Here is a 12,644-nt window from a genome sequence, read left to right on the forward strand (position 1 = left end):
TTTGTAACCTAACTCTTAAAAACATGTTTGTGATGTTGCATGAAACATGTTTTGAACATCAATGGATCCATGTTTCACTTTAGAACCTTCACAAAAATGTTTAAAAAACTATGTTTTGGTTTTAACAGACATTAAGACGTTTTAATGTAATAAACATTTAAAATTCATTCAAACTATATTTAATCCATCTAAAGATCCTACTTTTTTTTTCTAATAGTTTGGTAAGTCTGTTATACTTAAATGGTTAAATTCATATAAAGTAGTAGACAAACTACATTGAGATAAGGACTAAAAATGTTCCTTTTTATATCAGAGTCAAGGACAACAACTAGACCAAATTTTGCTCTTTACTCTAAATTTAACTACTCAAAGTGAAGGTTGAAGATGATCAGCTTCAGACATATGGCAGTTGCTAACAGCGATTTGGGATTCCGACTTGTTGTTTTGTGTTTGTTCCTACTCTTAATAGGTTGCGAGAGTTCTCAACGGCATTTCAACAAACATGTTGCGCTCTTCATTTTTGGAGATTCACTTTTCGATCCTGGAAACAATAACTACATAAACATTGATCCGGGCTTCCAAGCGAATTTTTGGCCATATGGAGAATCATACTTCAATCCGCCAAGTGGAAGATTCTCTAATGGTCGTCTCATCTCTGATTTCATCGGTGACAATATCTCAAACAACCGCCAATCTTTTTCTTTCTTTCTTTCAATATCTTTCCTATTATTCTTGATTTTGTTTCTGTTGACAGCTGAATATGCTGGATTGCCTCTCATTCCTGCGTATCTCGACCCCCATTATAATGAATTTCTGTATGGAGCAAACTTTGCTTCAGGGGGCGCTGGTGCCTTAGTTGAAACCAATACGAAAAATTTCGTATGTATCCCTTCTTCATATCCATAATTGTGTTTTCTCATATATTGATTTCATATATAAGTTAATGGATGTAGGTACTTGATCTCAAAACACAACTACAATATTTCTCTGATTTAGAAAAACGTTATAGGAAAGATTTAGGTGATGTGAAAACCGAGCAGCTGTTGTCCGATGCTGTCTACTTGTTTAGCTGCGGATGCAACGACTATCTAGTCCTCACCTCCAACAACCTAAGTAATCTTCATTACGAGGAATACGTGGGAACGGTGATTGGAAACTTGACCAATGTGTTCAAGGTAATTAAACAGGAATTACGTTTCTAATAAATTAATTACCTTAATATTTAAACAATTTTTTTTCCTTAACTTAAAAAGGGAATCTATGAAAAAGGTGGGAGGAAGATCGGTATTGGTACGATCCCACAATTAGGTTGCTTGCCTTATGTTCGTGCACAACAGCCAGGCAATACCTGCAACCAAGAACTTAACACAATATCTAGTCTACACAATCGCGCATTTTCCAAGAAATTACAAGAGTTGACACAACAATTTGAAGGATTCATGTTTGCAAACTATGATCATTCGACTGCTCTTAGCGAACGAATGAAGAACCCATCAAAATATGGTACTCGTAGCTGAGTGAGTTTCATTGCTTTGAATTCATGAAGTATCATATGAATCATGGTTGGAATTTGATGGATGTGCAGGTTTTAAGGTAGGAGACAGTTCGTGTTGTGGTAGTGGTCCTTTACGAGGGATTTATAGTTGTGGAGGCAAAAGAGGACTAGGAGAGTTTGAATTGTGTGATAATCCTGACGGTTATGTCTTCTTCGATGCCCCTCATCCTAGTGAAGCCGCATGCCGCCAATTCGCAGAGCTTTTTTGGAATGGAGATTCCAAAGTCACATCACCTTACAATTTAAAATCCTTGTTTCATGGTAGGATGTCAAAATGTCCAATGCGACTCCAACACGTAGGATCCCGATTTTGTATGAATGATATTTGTTAAAAATATTAGAGGCTTGGTTAACCTCCGTTTTAATTTTGGAGACGTGACAGGGGTAGTAGTCACGTCCCAAGCCCCAATGTGGTCCGGTTTATATATATATATATATATATATATATATATATATATATATATATATATATATATATATATATATATATATATATATATATATATATATATATATAACAATAATTTGATCTTCTAAAATTCAATTATACTATTATATTTATAAGTTGTTAGTATAACGTTTTTGAGATATTATAATATTTTTGTTTTCAACATGTAAGATTATGTTATAAAAAATTATTTTTTACCTAAAAAATAGTTTCATTTGCCCGAAAAAAAAATAACTTATTTTAGCAAAAAAAAAATCTAAAATCAATCAGGGACGAGGGTAATCCAGGAATTCAAGGGGGGGGGGGGGGGGGGGGGGGGGGGTAGAGACGTTGAAGATTTTGAGGGCGGGGGAAAGGGGAATTTCAGGAGTGGGGGTTGGAGCTACAACCCTCGTCCCGTTTGCCCCGGTTGACATTTCTATTTCAAAGTGTTTGTTGTTTAAATTTAAGATATGATTCCGATAGCGACTGTCTAAAGACTAAACTAATGATTAAACAATCGCGTTAGAAAAGATTTTGCTAATGTCACCATACCAATTTCTATTAATGCTAAAATGATGGTCATGTGGTCACAAAATCTAGCACGGGTGGCTGTTACTATAACTCTGAACCGATTTATGTAATTTATCCTATTGAAATAAAATGAAATCCTTAAAAAATTACACAAGTTCTTTTATTTTTTTAATTATATAACAAATATACTTACTAAGGACTTGCTTCAAACAATTATCCTATCCTATCCTATGCATCGGAGACTCACTGTAGAAGTTCATGAATTAGGTTATTCATTGATTTTAACAATATGATTAGCTACAAAGTATTTCAGTCATAATTGCTTCAAATATACTGAAAATTTTATAATCTATAAACCTAAATGTGAGCAAAGGTGGGTACCCACCTAATTTTATAGGAATCGGAACCGGAACTGAAACCGGCGGTTCCTGTAATTTTGGAACCTGAACCAGTTGCATCAGTTCATAAAGATCTGGAAACGCTCCCAGAACCGTCGGAACCGGTTCCGATTTCAGGTACCCGGCATCTTATTTTTAAGAAATAAAAAATTATATTATGAAAAAGTTATAACTTCATGGCTTACCTTTTAAATTATAAGTATTATAAAATGATGTTTAAAAGCAAAAAAAATATCTTCATTGTATATATCCTAAATTATGGTTGGTTTTTAGTTTATAAGTGTATAACTATTATCATTCAATTCAATGTCATGTACCTAAACAACATAACTAACATAAATCAAATCTAAAAAAATTCGTTAATTGTGAACAAAACATAGACGTGTAGAATATTAAAAGTTATTAACTAAGTTTTTAATTTTATATATTAAAATTTTAAAAATTACTTTTCTAGTACCTTACAGTAATGTTTATTAGTAATCACCATTAAAGGTAGAACATAAGATAATATATATATATATATATATATATATATATATATATATATATATATATATATATATATATATATATATATAATAAAATGATGTTTAAAAGCAAAAAAAAATATTTTCATTGTATATATCCTTTGTTTTTAGTTTATAAGTGTATAAATGTTATTATTCAATTCAATGTCATGTATCTAAACAACATAAATAACATAAATCAAATCTAAAAAAATTCTGTGAACAAAACATAGTAGTGTAGAATATCAAAAGTTATTAACTAAGTTTTTAATTTTATATATTAAAATTTAAAAAATTACTTTTCTAATACCTTACATTCTAGTAACTTACAATAATGTTTATTAGTAATCACCATTAAAGGTAGAACATAACATTATATATATATATATATATATATATATATATATATATATATATATATATATATATATATATATATATATATATATATATATATATATATATGGTATGTCGTGTTCTACCTATAATGTTGATTATCAATAGGCATTACTGTAAGACACTAGAAATGTATATATATATATATATATATATATATATATATATATATATATATATATATATATATATATATATATATATATATATATATATATATATATATATAAAATAAGAACCGGAACCGGAACCGCTTAAGGCGGTTCCTAAACTTTAAGAACCTTTTAGTTCGGGAACCGGCAGTTCTAAGACGATTCGGTTCCAAAACCGGATATCCGATTATAATGCTCACGCCTATATACCGGTTAACTTGAGAAAAAATAAACAAGTATCACAGAACTAAAATTGTAAATAAAAAAACTAGATATTATAAGTTATAACTATAAAGTGTTGAATATAATATGATATAAGAGGGTTAAAGTTGTAAAATGAATTTCGTATTAATCATATTTTCTGTATGGATCCAAATCCCCATTTTTACAAAACACACAATTCTTGCAAAGCTTTTTATAAAATGCACCAATTTTCATGCATTATTAAATTAAATATGCTTTAACTGGAAGGCAATAAGATCAACTTTATACGTATGGCTCTTGCAAAAACCCATTTGAGTATCTCAGTTCTTGTTGTTTCTTCTCTGTTGATCCTTACAGGTAGCGAGAGTTCTCAGGGGCATGTCAACAAACATGTCGCCCTCTTCATTTTCGGTGATTCACTTTTTGATCCTGGAAACAACAACTACATAAACACTACAACTGATCTCCAAGCGAATTTTTGGCCCTATGGCGAATCCTACTTCAATCCTCCAAGTGGGAGATTCTCCGATGGTCGTATCATTCCAGATTTCATCGGTGACAATATCTATCTCAAACCACCACCAAACTATCACTCTCCTTTTTAAATTCCTATATTAATTCCCTTCTCTTAACAGCTGAGTTTGCTGGACTACCTCTCATTCCTGCATATCTGGATCCCCATAATAATGAATTTCTGTATGGAGCAAACTTTGCATCCGCAGGAGCTGGCGTATTAAATGAAACACTACCTTCAAGTGTATGTGGATATACTTTTGTTCGTTTCTACCATTGAATCTCTCCTCATCTATTGATTTCATATATAAATTAATAAATGTAGATAACACTCAAGACACAGCTACAATATTTCACTGATTTAGTGAAACAGTATAGGAAGAATTTAGGTGATGTGAAAGCCGAGCAGCTATTATCCGATGCCGTTTACTTGTTCAGTTGTGGAAGCAACGACTATCAAAGTAATTTATATCAGGAGGAGTATGTGGGAATGGTGATCGGAAACTTGACGCAAGTGTTTAAGGTAATTAACACAAATATATAATGTTTCCAATTACCTCCATCAATATATATTTTCAATTATTTTTGTTTTAATTCAAAAGGCAATCCATGAAAAAGGAGGAAGGAAAATTGGAATCAATATGCTCACACCATTAGGCTGTTTACTACCCATTCGTGCAACACGACCAGGCAATTCCTGCGATGAAAAACTTAACATCATATCAAGTCTACACGACAACGCACTTTCCAAGAAACTGCAAGATCTGACTCAACAATGGGAAGGATTCATGTATTCAACGTTCGAGCTCCAAACTGAGATTACGAATAGAATGAAAAACCCATCAAAATATGGTTGTACTCCTGTTTTTCATCGCGTTAATTAAATTACCGAACTATCATTATTTATTGTTTGGCTTTGAATGGATTTGCAGGTTTAAAGGTAGGAAACAGTGCATGTTGTGGTATTGGACCTTTTCGAGCGATTAATAGTTGTGGAGGGAAGAGAGAACCACGAGAGTTTGAATTGTGTGATAATCCTTACGATTATTTATTGTTCGATCCCTTTCATCCTACTGAAGCAGCGAACCTGCAATTCGCAAAGCTGTATTGGGAAGGAGATTCCAAAGTCGCATCACCCTACAACTTAAAAAGCCTGTTTCAAGGCATGCATAATGATATTGTCCAACATACCAACTTAGCTGCTAGATTCATGGACTAGTTCATCCCAAGCTTGAAGACAAGTTTCTGTGCTAACGTGTTTTTTCTAGTCTCTAGCAGTTTATCTTCCAGTTCAACTTCACCAATAACATCTACAAGCATATGAAAGAATATGTCCACATGATATAAACTCATATATAGTATAATATGAAAATGTGATGTATTTATATTATTTGTTCGGAATAAGGCAAAAAAGTTACCAATTGAATTATTAGATGGACTTGTTGCAGAAATGAACGTCTCGTAAGAAAAAAAAAATCGTAAAAAACTTCAGGAAGGTCCAAACATCCAGCAACAAATGTGTTGCTATAGAAGTTTATTTTGTATTTTACATCACTAATTTTAAAAGGTGCTCTATTAGGGGCAATTGTGGGGGATTTTTATCAAAATAGCATAATCTTCCACAAGTTTGAATTGCACTCTTGTGAAATCCCTTGGATACACGCTAGCTTGAACTTTTGTACTATATTCACATAAATAATGTATGTTTTGTATAAAAAGTATCAACGTAGAAATAAAAAAATTACAATAAAGTAAATAAATGTTATAAAAATGGAAAATACCTTCTCATCAATTAGTATCACTTTGATTGATTTAGGAATGTTTGGGGTTGAATCCGATGTTGGTTTCCATAAATGTAGTATACCAACCTTTAGTGTGTAATCATTTTTCAAATTACCGAAGTCCTGTATCAAAGTAATGTTTTGGGAAACCATTGATTTTGTACTTATAAAACATAAATAAGTTTGTCAAATTAGATTATAATAAAATTAGAATGATGATAAAAGTGTGTAGCATCCTATTTATTGCATTAATCGCATTACTGAATAGTAAGTACTTTAGTAGCAACCTAATTTCACTTAAATAAATAATAGCAATATACTTTTTAACTTTTACATAAACTGTTTAAAACCTTAATAGAAATGGTCTTGATAATCTTCTACAATTTCATAATACCCATATTTCCCTTTCTAAACACACATACACACATACAGTCAAGTACATACATACACAAAGTAAAATGCTAATAAAGTATAACAATCATTACTTTTCTGGTAAAGATTAAATACCAAACAAAACTGATAGTCCAAGTTAAAAAAAATAAAAAATAAAATAAAATAATTAAGTATCAAACATGTAAATCAACCCAAAACCACAAGAACAATTAGTATAATTTGCTCTAAAATAATAATAATAAACGTCTATGCTTGTAGTCATGTATGTCGAATGGGCCTTCCACCAGAATTAGAAAATGCATATAGATTTCAAAGAAAGTAAGGTTTTATATATATATATATATATATATATATATATATATATATATATATATATATATATATATATATATATATATATATATATATATATCCTCTTACATTTTATTCTTGTTTATCCTTCTACCATATCAAACCTTGATAAAATTGATAATATTTTAATCCACATGATAACATTTAATGTGGGTAGAAAGATAGTAGAAATAAAATGTAGGAGAGTTTTTTATTTCTCTTTAAAAAATGATTTTGGTTGGTATTTTGTCGCTATTTCGGATAGATAATTAGTATTTTAATGAAAAGAAGCATTTTCCTTAATTTTCTTAGGAATTTTGTCAGTAATTTTCAATTGATTTTTGACAGATTGGTTTATGTTGTTTGTTTGTTAAAATCATTGTTAAATTAAGTTTTTCCCAAATGATCATTCGTCGTGTTCTCCAACTTATCTTTTCCGGTATGAATTTTTCATGGAAAAATATTCACCTTATAGTAATGGCCATACTATCCAAATTCACCTTAGACTCGATTTCAACCGACAAAATATGTTTATTGTATCGATTTAACGTGTTTGAAAAAACTACATATCATAATCTTCATAAATTTCACAGAAAATTAATAACATGCTTATTTATATATTATACTGACAAACATGCCCTACCTTTGCAATAGTTTGTAACCTAACTCTTAAAACATGTTTGTGATGTTGCATGGAACATGTTTTGAACATCAATGGATCTATGTTTCATTTTAGAACTTCACAAAAATGTTGAAAAAACTCTGTTTTCGTTATAACAGACATTAAGACGTTTTTATTGTAATAAACATTTTAAATTCATTCAAACTATATTTTATCCAAATAAAGATCCTACTTTGTTTTCTAATAGTTTGGTAAGTATATTATACTTAAATGGTTAAATTCATATAAAATTGTATAACAACGACGTTGAGATAAGGACTAAAAAATGTTCCTCTTTAAATGAAAGTCAACGGAAACAACAAACTAGACCAAATTTGCTCTTTACTCTACATTTAACTACTCAAAGTCTTGAAGTGAAGGTTGAAGATGATCAACTTTAGACATATGGCAGTTGCTAAAAGCGATTTGGGATTCCGACTTGTTGTTTTGTGTTTGTTCCTCCTCTTTACAGGTTGCCAGAATTCTCAAGGGCATTTCAACAAACATGTTGGGCTCTTTATTTTTGGAGATTCACTTTTTGATCCTCGAAATAATAACTACATAAACACTGATCCGAGCTTCCAAGCGAATTTTTGGCCATACGGAGAATCATACTTCAATCCGCCAAGTGGAAGATTCTCTAATGGTCGTCTCATCACTGATTTCATCGGTGACAACATCTCAAACAATCGACAATCCTTTTTTTTTTCTTTCAATTTCTTTCTTATTATTCTTGATTTTGTTTTTGTTGACAGCTGAATATGCTGGATTGCCTCTCATTCCCGCGTATCTCGACACCCATTATAATGAATTTCTATATGGAGCAAACTTTGCTTCAAGGGAGGTGGTCCTTTAGTTGAAACCAATACGAAATTATTGGTATGTATTCCATCTTCATATCTAAGTTTTCTCATATATTTTACTAGGCGTAAGAGCCATCTATTATATGGGTTAACTTAAAAAAAAACTAAATATAAATGTTAAAATATTTAAGAATTTTGAATTTATAAGAAAATAAGAAAAATAATGAATTATTATAATGAAAATATTTTTTTATCTTTTAAATTAAAAAAAATAATAATAATAAATAAAAGAAACTAATAAGTTTTAATTTTAGGAATTTTGAAATTAAAAGGTAAGTTTATTAATGAAATTGATATTCATTTATTACTACATTTATTGTAATTATTATATTAAAATATTATGTCTATTTTAATAAAATAGAAAAACTCATAAAATGACATGTTAAAAAATAATAATTCAAAATAACTATAAAATAACATTTAACAAATTGAATGTAGGTACTTGATCTCAAAACACAGCTACAGTATTTATCCAATTTACAAAAACGTTATAGGAAAGATTTAGGTGATGTGAAAGTTGAGCGACTGTTATCCAATGTTGTCTACTTGTTTAGCTGCGGATGCAACGACTATATAGACCTCACCGCCAACAACCTGAGTAATCTTCATTACGAGGAGTATGTGGGAATGGTGATTGGAAACTTGACCGATGTGTTCAAGGTAATTAAGCAGGAATTACGTTTTTAATTAATTAATTATCTTAATATTTAAACACCTCATTTTTCTTAACATAAAAAGGGAATCTATGAAAAAGGTGGGAGGAAGATTGGTATTGTTTCCACCCCACCATTAGGTTTCTTGCCTTATGTTCGTGCACAACAGCCAGGCACTACCTGCAATGAAGAACTTAACACAATATCGAGTATACACAATCGCGCATTTTCCAAGAAATTACAACAGCTGACACAACAATTTGAAGGACTCATGTATGCAAACTATGATCACTCGACTGCTCTTAGCGAACGGATGAAGAACCTCTCACAATATGGTACTCGTAGATGAGTGAGTTTCATTGCTTTGAATTCCGTTGTTACAAATAACAACATACCACTCATAATAACATTGTACTTACCTTTCTTATAACCATAAAAATTGCATGTGTTAGGAAGTTAGGTAAAACGCATTACCACAATGATTAAATGTCTTTAACACAAAAGCTATAGAAATAATTGTTAACTTAAGAAAATTGTGATTAAACGAAAAATGAAGAAATTGTTACCTTAATTAGTTTTTAGTGGCTGCATTTTTACTTTAATTTTTTTTTTTGAATAATATATTTCATTATCAAGACCAATTTCAAAATTAATGGGTTTTCAAAGTTTTGTTTTCACCTTAATAGGATGTGAAACAACAACCAACTATCAAGTAACTTTTATCTTTCAACTACGTTACAAAAACAAATAGAAATTTTATAAAAACCTAAAAAACATACAACTTTTATGCCTCTTTTAAGCATCCTTGCATCTTTTTTTAATGAAATCTAACTTCACAATAAATAATGAATTTGCATCAAATATATTATAAAAAGGGATTAATGATTTTAGGGTAAATTACAATAATGCTCCTTCTAGTTTAAGGTAATCTGCATGTTTGATTAATAACATTTTTTGTTTAATTCAGACCATCTCTATTTTATATTTATTTTAACTCGGATCGTCCTTACTTTATATTTATATTTTTCTTACACGCTTGGTCTTGATGAATCGGTCTTTTTAGAACGGAACTAAATCAGTCTTTTTAGAATAGATGATCCAAATTAAAAGAAGTTGTTAGGAACCAAACACCCTACCATATAGACAATCCGTGTAATTTACCCTTGATTTTATCTAATGGTCCATTTTGATTTGAATCTTAAATAGTTTAATCATTTTTTAATTAATATCCATTATGATTTTAAATTTATTTACATCTGTCAGAAAGCTTTAAAAAAATACATTTCAAAATAAATGAATTTAAAAAATTACAATCTTTATTAAGTTAGTAATATATGATTGTAAAACGATATTACCATAATTAATGCAAACTTTTTAATATAAAGCCAACTACATGATTTAATATATTTTTAACATAAATTTTGTAACAAATATTAACAGGGAGTTGGACTGATACAAAGAGTCCAAAGAACAAAAGAGAATTACATAAACTAAGCATAATAAACTAAAGTGATAATTTCATATATACCATTTTTAAACATCAAAATATCATATTTACCAAACTTAATTTTTAAATATCAAATTTACACTTCATAAAATTTCTAAATATCATATTTACCCTTCATAAAATTTCAAAGTATCATATATGTACTTTTTAAACATCAAAATATCATATATGCCCTTATTAAATATCAAAATATCGTATATGAACTTTTTAAAAATCAAAATATCAATGATAATATCTAAAACATCCCCCCATCTATAACATGATAATAATCAACAACAACAAAAACTAAACAATCAAAATATACATTCCATAGAGAGGGTTGGAGATGAATCTTTTTGTTTGTCAAGAGGGCGACATTCAAACAATTTAGAAGTTCACATTCGATTATCATACACATAAAGATAATATGTTTAAATTTTTAATTATTATAATAATTCTAAGGTATTAAAAATGATTATAAAATATTAAAAACATTATAAAAAAGGATTTGGGCAAATATGATATTTCGAAGGGTAAATATGATATTGAGAAATTAAGTTGAGCAAATATGATATTTTGAAGTTTAAGAAGGGCATATATGAAATTCTTCCTAAACTAAATAAACAACTTTAAAAAGAGTAAAACAAATAAAGACATCAAAATCTATAAATGATGAAGAGAAACAACTTCACAGTCATTTGAGAGGTGATATATCCATTGACTATTCAGCACTCCATTTTAACCTTGACATCAGCAATGTTTTATAACACCTCCATAAATATCACCCAAAGTGAATGAAGTTTCAATTAACCATCGAGACTCTGCTTTATCTTCAACAACTTCCGTTTAATGACATTTTCAACTGGTTAGATTAAGTAAACATATCCCCAAACGCCACCAGAAATCTTCCATCATAATATCTTAATCCTTTGTACCAATTAATTTGATTTCATTTTAAATCAATAGAGAATATATATTACAATAATATCAAATACCAAATATAGCAGTTTCCATATTCCGAATAACCCCATCAAAAAGAAACAGTGACATCAACATTCAGGGAAAAATCGTCCAATGTAGGCCAGAATACCATATTACACTTCATCCCAATAGATACAAAAGACATTAATCCTAAAGCAAAGGTAGTTTTGTCCAAAAAATAGAAATCACCATCATATAACATTAAAATTAACTAAAAGGCTTGAATGTACTTTCCAAAAATAACAAATCCTATTTGTAGGATTCCATATAAAAATATGGGAAGTTGTTCCCATATGAAACAATACCAAAAAGTCAAAATAAGTCCTTTTAACTTTTCTTTCATGTAATGCACATTCTTTCAAAGTTTCAACGTAACAAATTTGACTACCTAATCTACAAAGATTAAAATCAATTATGGAAGATAATATCATTACTATGTTTACAAACCTTTAAAATATGTAGTCAACCAACATCCCTTCAAACTTTGGCATATAGTTGCCTCATGAATTACAACTTCTAAATCATCACCTACGCAGGATTATGATGTGTTGATAAAATATGAAAGGACACAAATATATGAAATAACATAAATCCAAAGAATTAATTTGGTAGCTAAAAACAGAACATTTATAAATGAAAGGGGGATACATCATGCATCTATTTTAAAATGCACGAAAGCATTATCTATAGAGAAACTCACAAATATATGAACAAAAGTGAAGGGAAAACCATGGATCGGTAGCAAAAATGATTCATGGATAGAAGCTCACTAAGTTACATGTAGCAACAATAAAGAGAGCCAGAGGAAAAA

General features: G+C 29.6%; 1 protein-coding gene and 1 pseudogene across 4 annotated transcripts; both read left to right on the forward strand.

Annotated features, from left to right (window-relative positions):
• Nucleotides 1-59: 59 nt before the first annotated feature.
• On the forward strand, nucleotides 60-6,114 carry LOC145048278 (uncharacterized). 3 transcript variants are annotated; one of them, XM_078996734.1, is made up of 10 exons: nucleotides 60-667; nucleotides 755-879; nucleotides 954-1,175; nucleotides 1,254-1,503; nucleotides 1,586-1,816; nucleotides 4,530-4,727; nucleotides 4,808-4,929; nucleotides 5,011-5,208; nucleotides 5,288-5,537; nucleotides 5,618-6,114. In XM_078996734.1, the coding sequence occupies exons 1-10, from the start codon at nucleotides 385-387 to the stop codon at nucleotides 5,902-5,904; spliced, it is 2,166 nt and encodes a 721-aa protein (XP_078852860.1). In that variant the 5' UTR covers nucleotides 60-384; the 3' UTR covers nucleotides 5,905-6,114. The 3 variants fall into 3 exon arrangements, with proteins under 3 accessions (XP_078852860.1, XP_078852858.1, XP_078852859.1); XM_078996732.1 differs by having other exon boundaries at nucleotides 60-879; XM_078996733.1 differs by having other exon boundaries at nucleotides 60-879; nucleotides 4,530-4,703.
• Nucleotides 6,115-8,128: 2,014 nt separating this feature from the next.
• LOC144998343 (GDSL lipase-like) lies at nucleotides 8,129-9,840 on the forward strand (annotated as a pseudogene). Its single transcript, XR_013660264.1, has 4 exons — nucleotides 8,129-8,520; nucleotides 8,606-8,729; nucleotides 9,152-9,373; nucleotides 9,452-9,840. The product of XR_013660264.1 is annotated as a GDSL lipase-like (transcript).
• Nucleotides 9,841-12,644: the final 2,804 nt, after the last annotated feature.

Source organism: Lactuca saligna, chromosome 5, assembly GCF_052625555.1.
Source record: "Lactuca saligna cultivar CGN05327 chromosome 5, ASM5262555v1, whole genome shotgun sequence".
Classification (NCBI taxonomy): domain Eukaryota; kingdom Viridiplantae; phylum Streptophyta; class Magnoliopsida; order Asterales; family Asteraceae; genus Lactuca; species Lactuca saligna.

Bases quoted from the DNA above. Each gene is read 5' to 3' on its own strand.
- LOC145048278 (XM_078996732.1), top strand. From the start codon at position 385: ATGATCAGCTTCAGACATATGGCAGTTGCTAACAGCGATTTGGGATTC. The intron at 1,176-1,253 runs GTAATTAAACAG...TAACTTAAAAAG, and splicing joins ACTTGACCAATGTGTTCAAG to GGAATCTATGAAAAAGGTGG. The intron at 5,209-5,287 runs GTAATTAACACA...TTAATTCAAAAG, and splicing joins ACTTGACGCAAGTGTTTAAG to GCAATCCATGAAAAAGGAGG.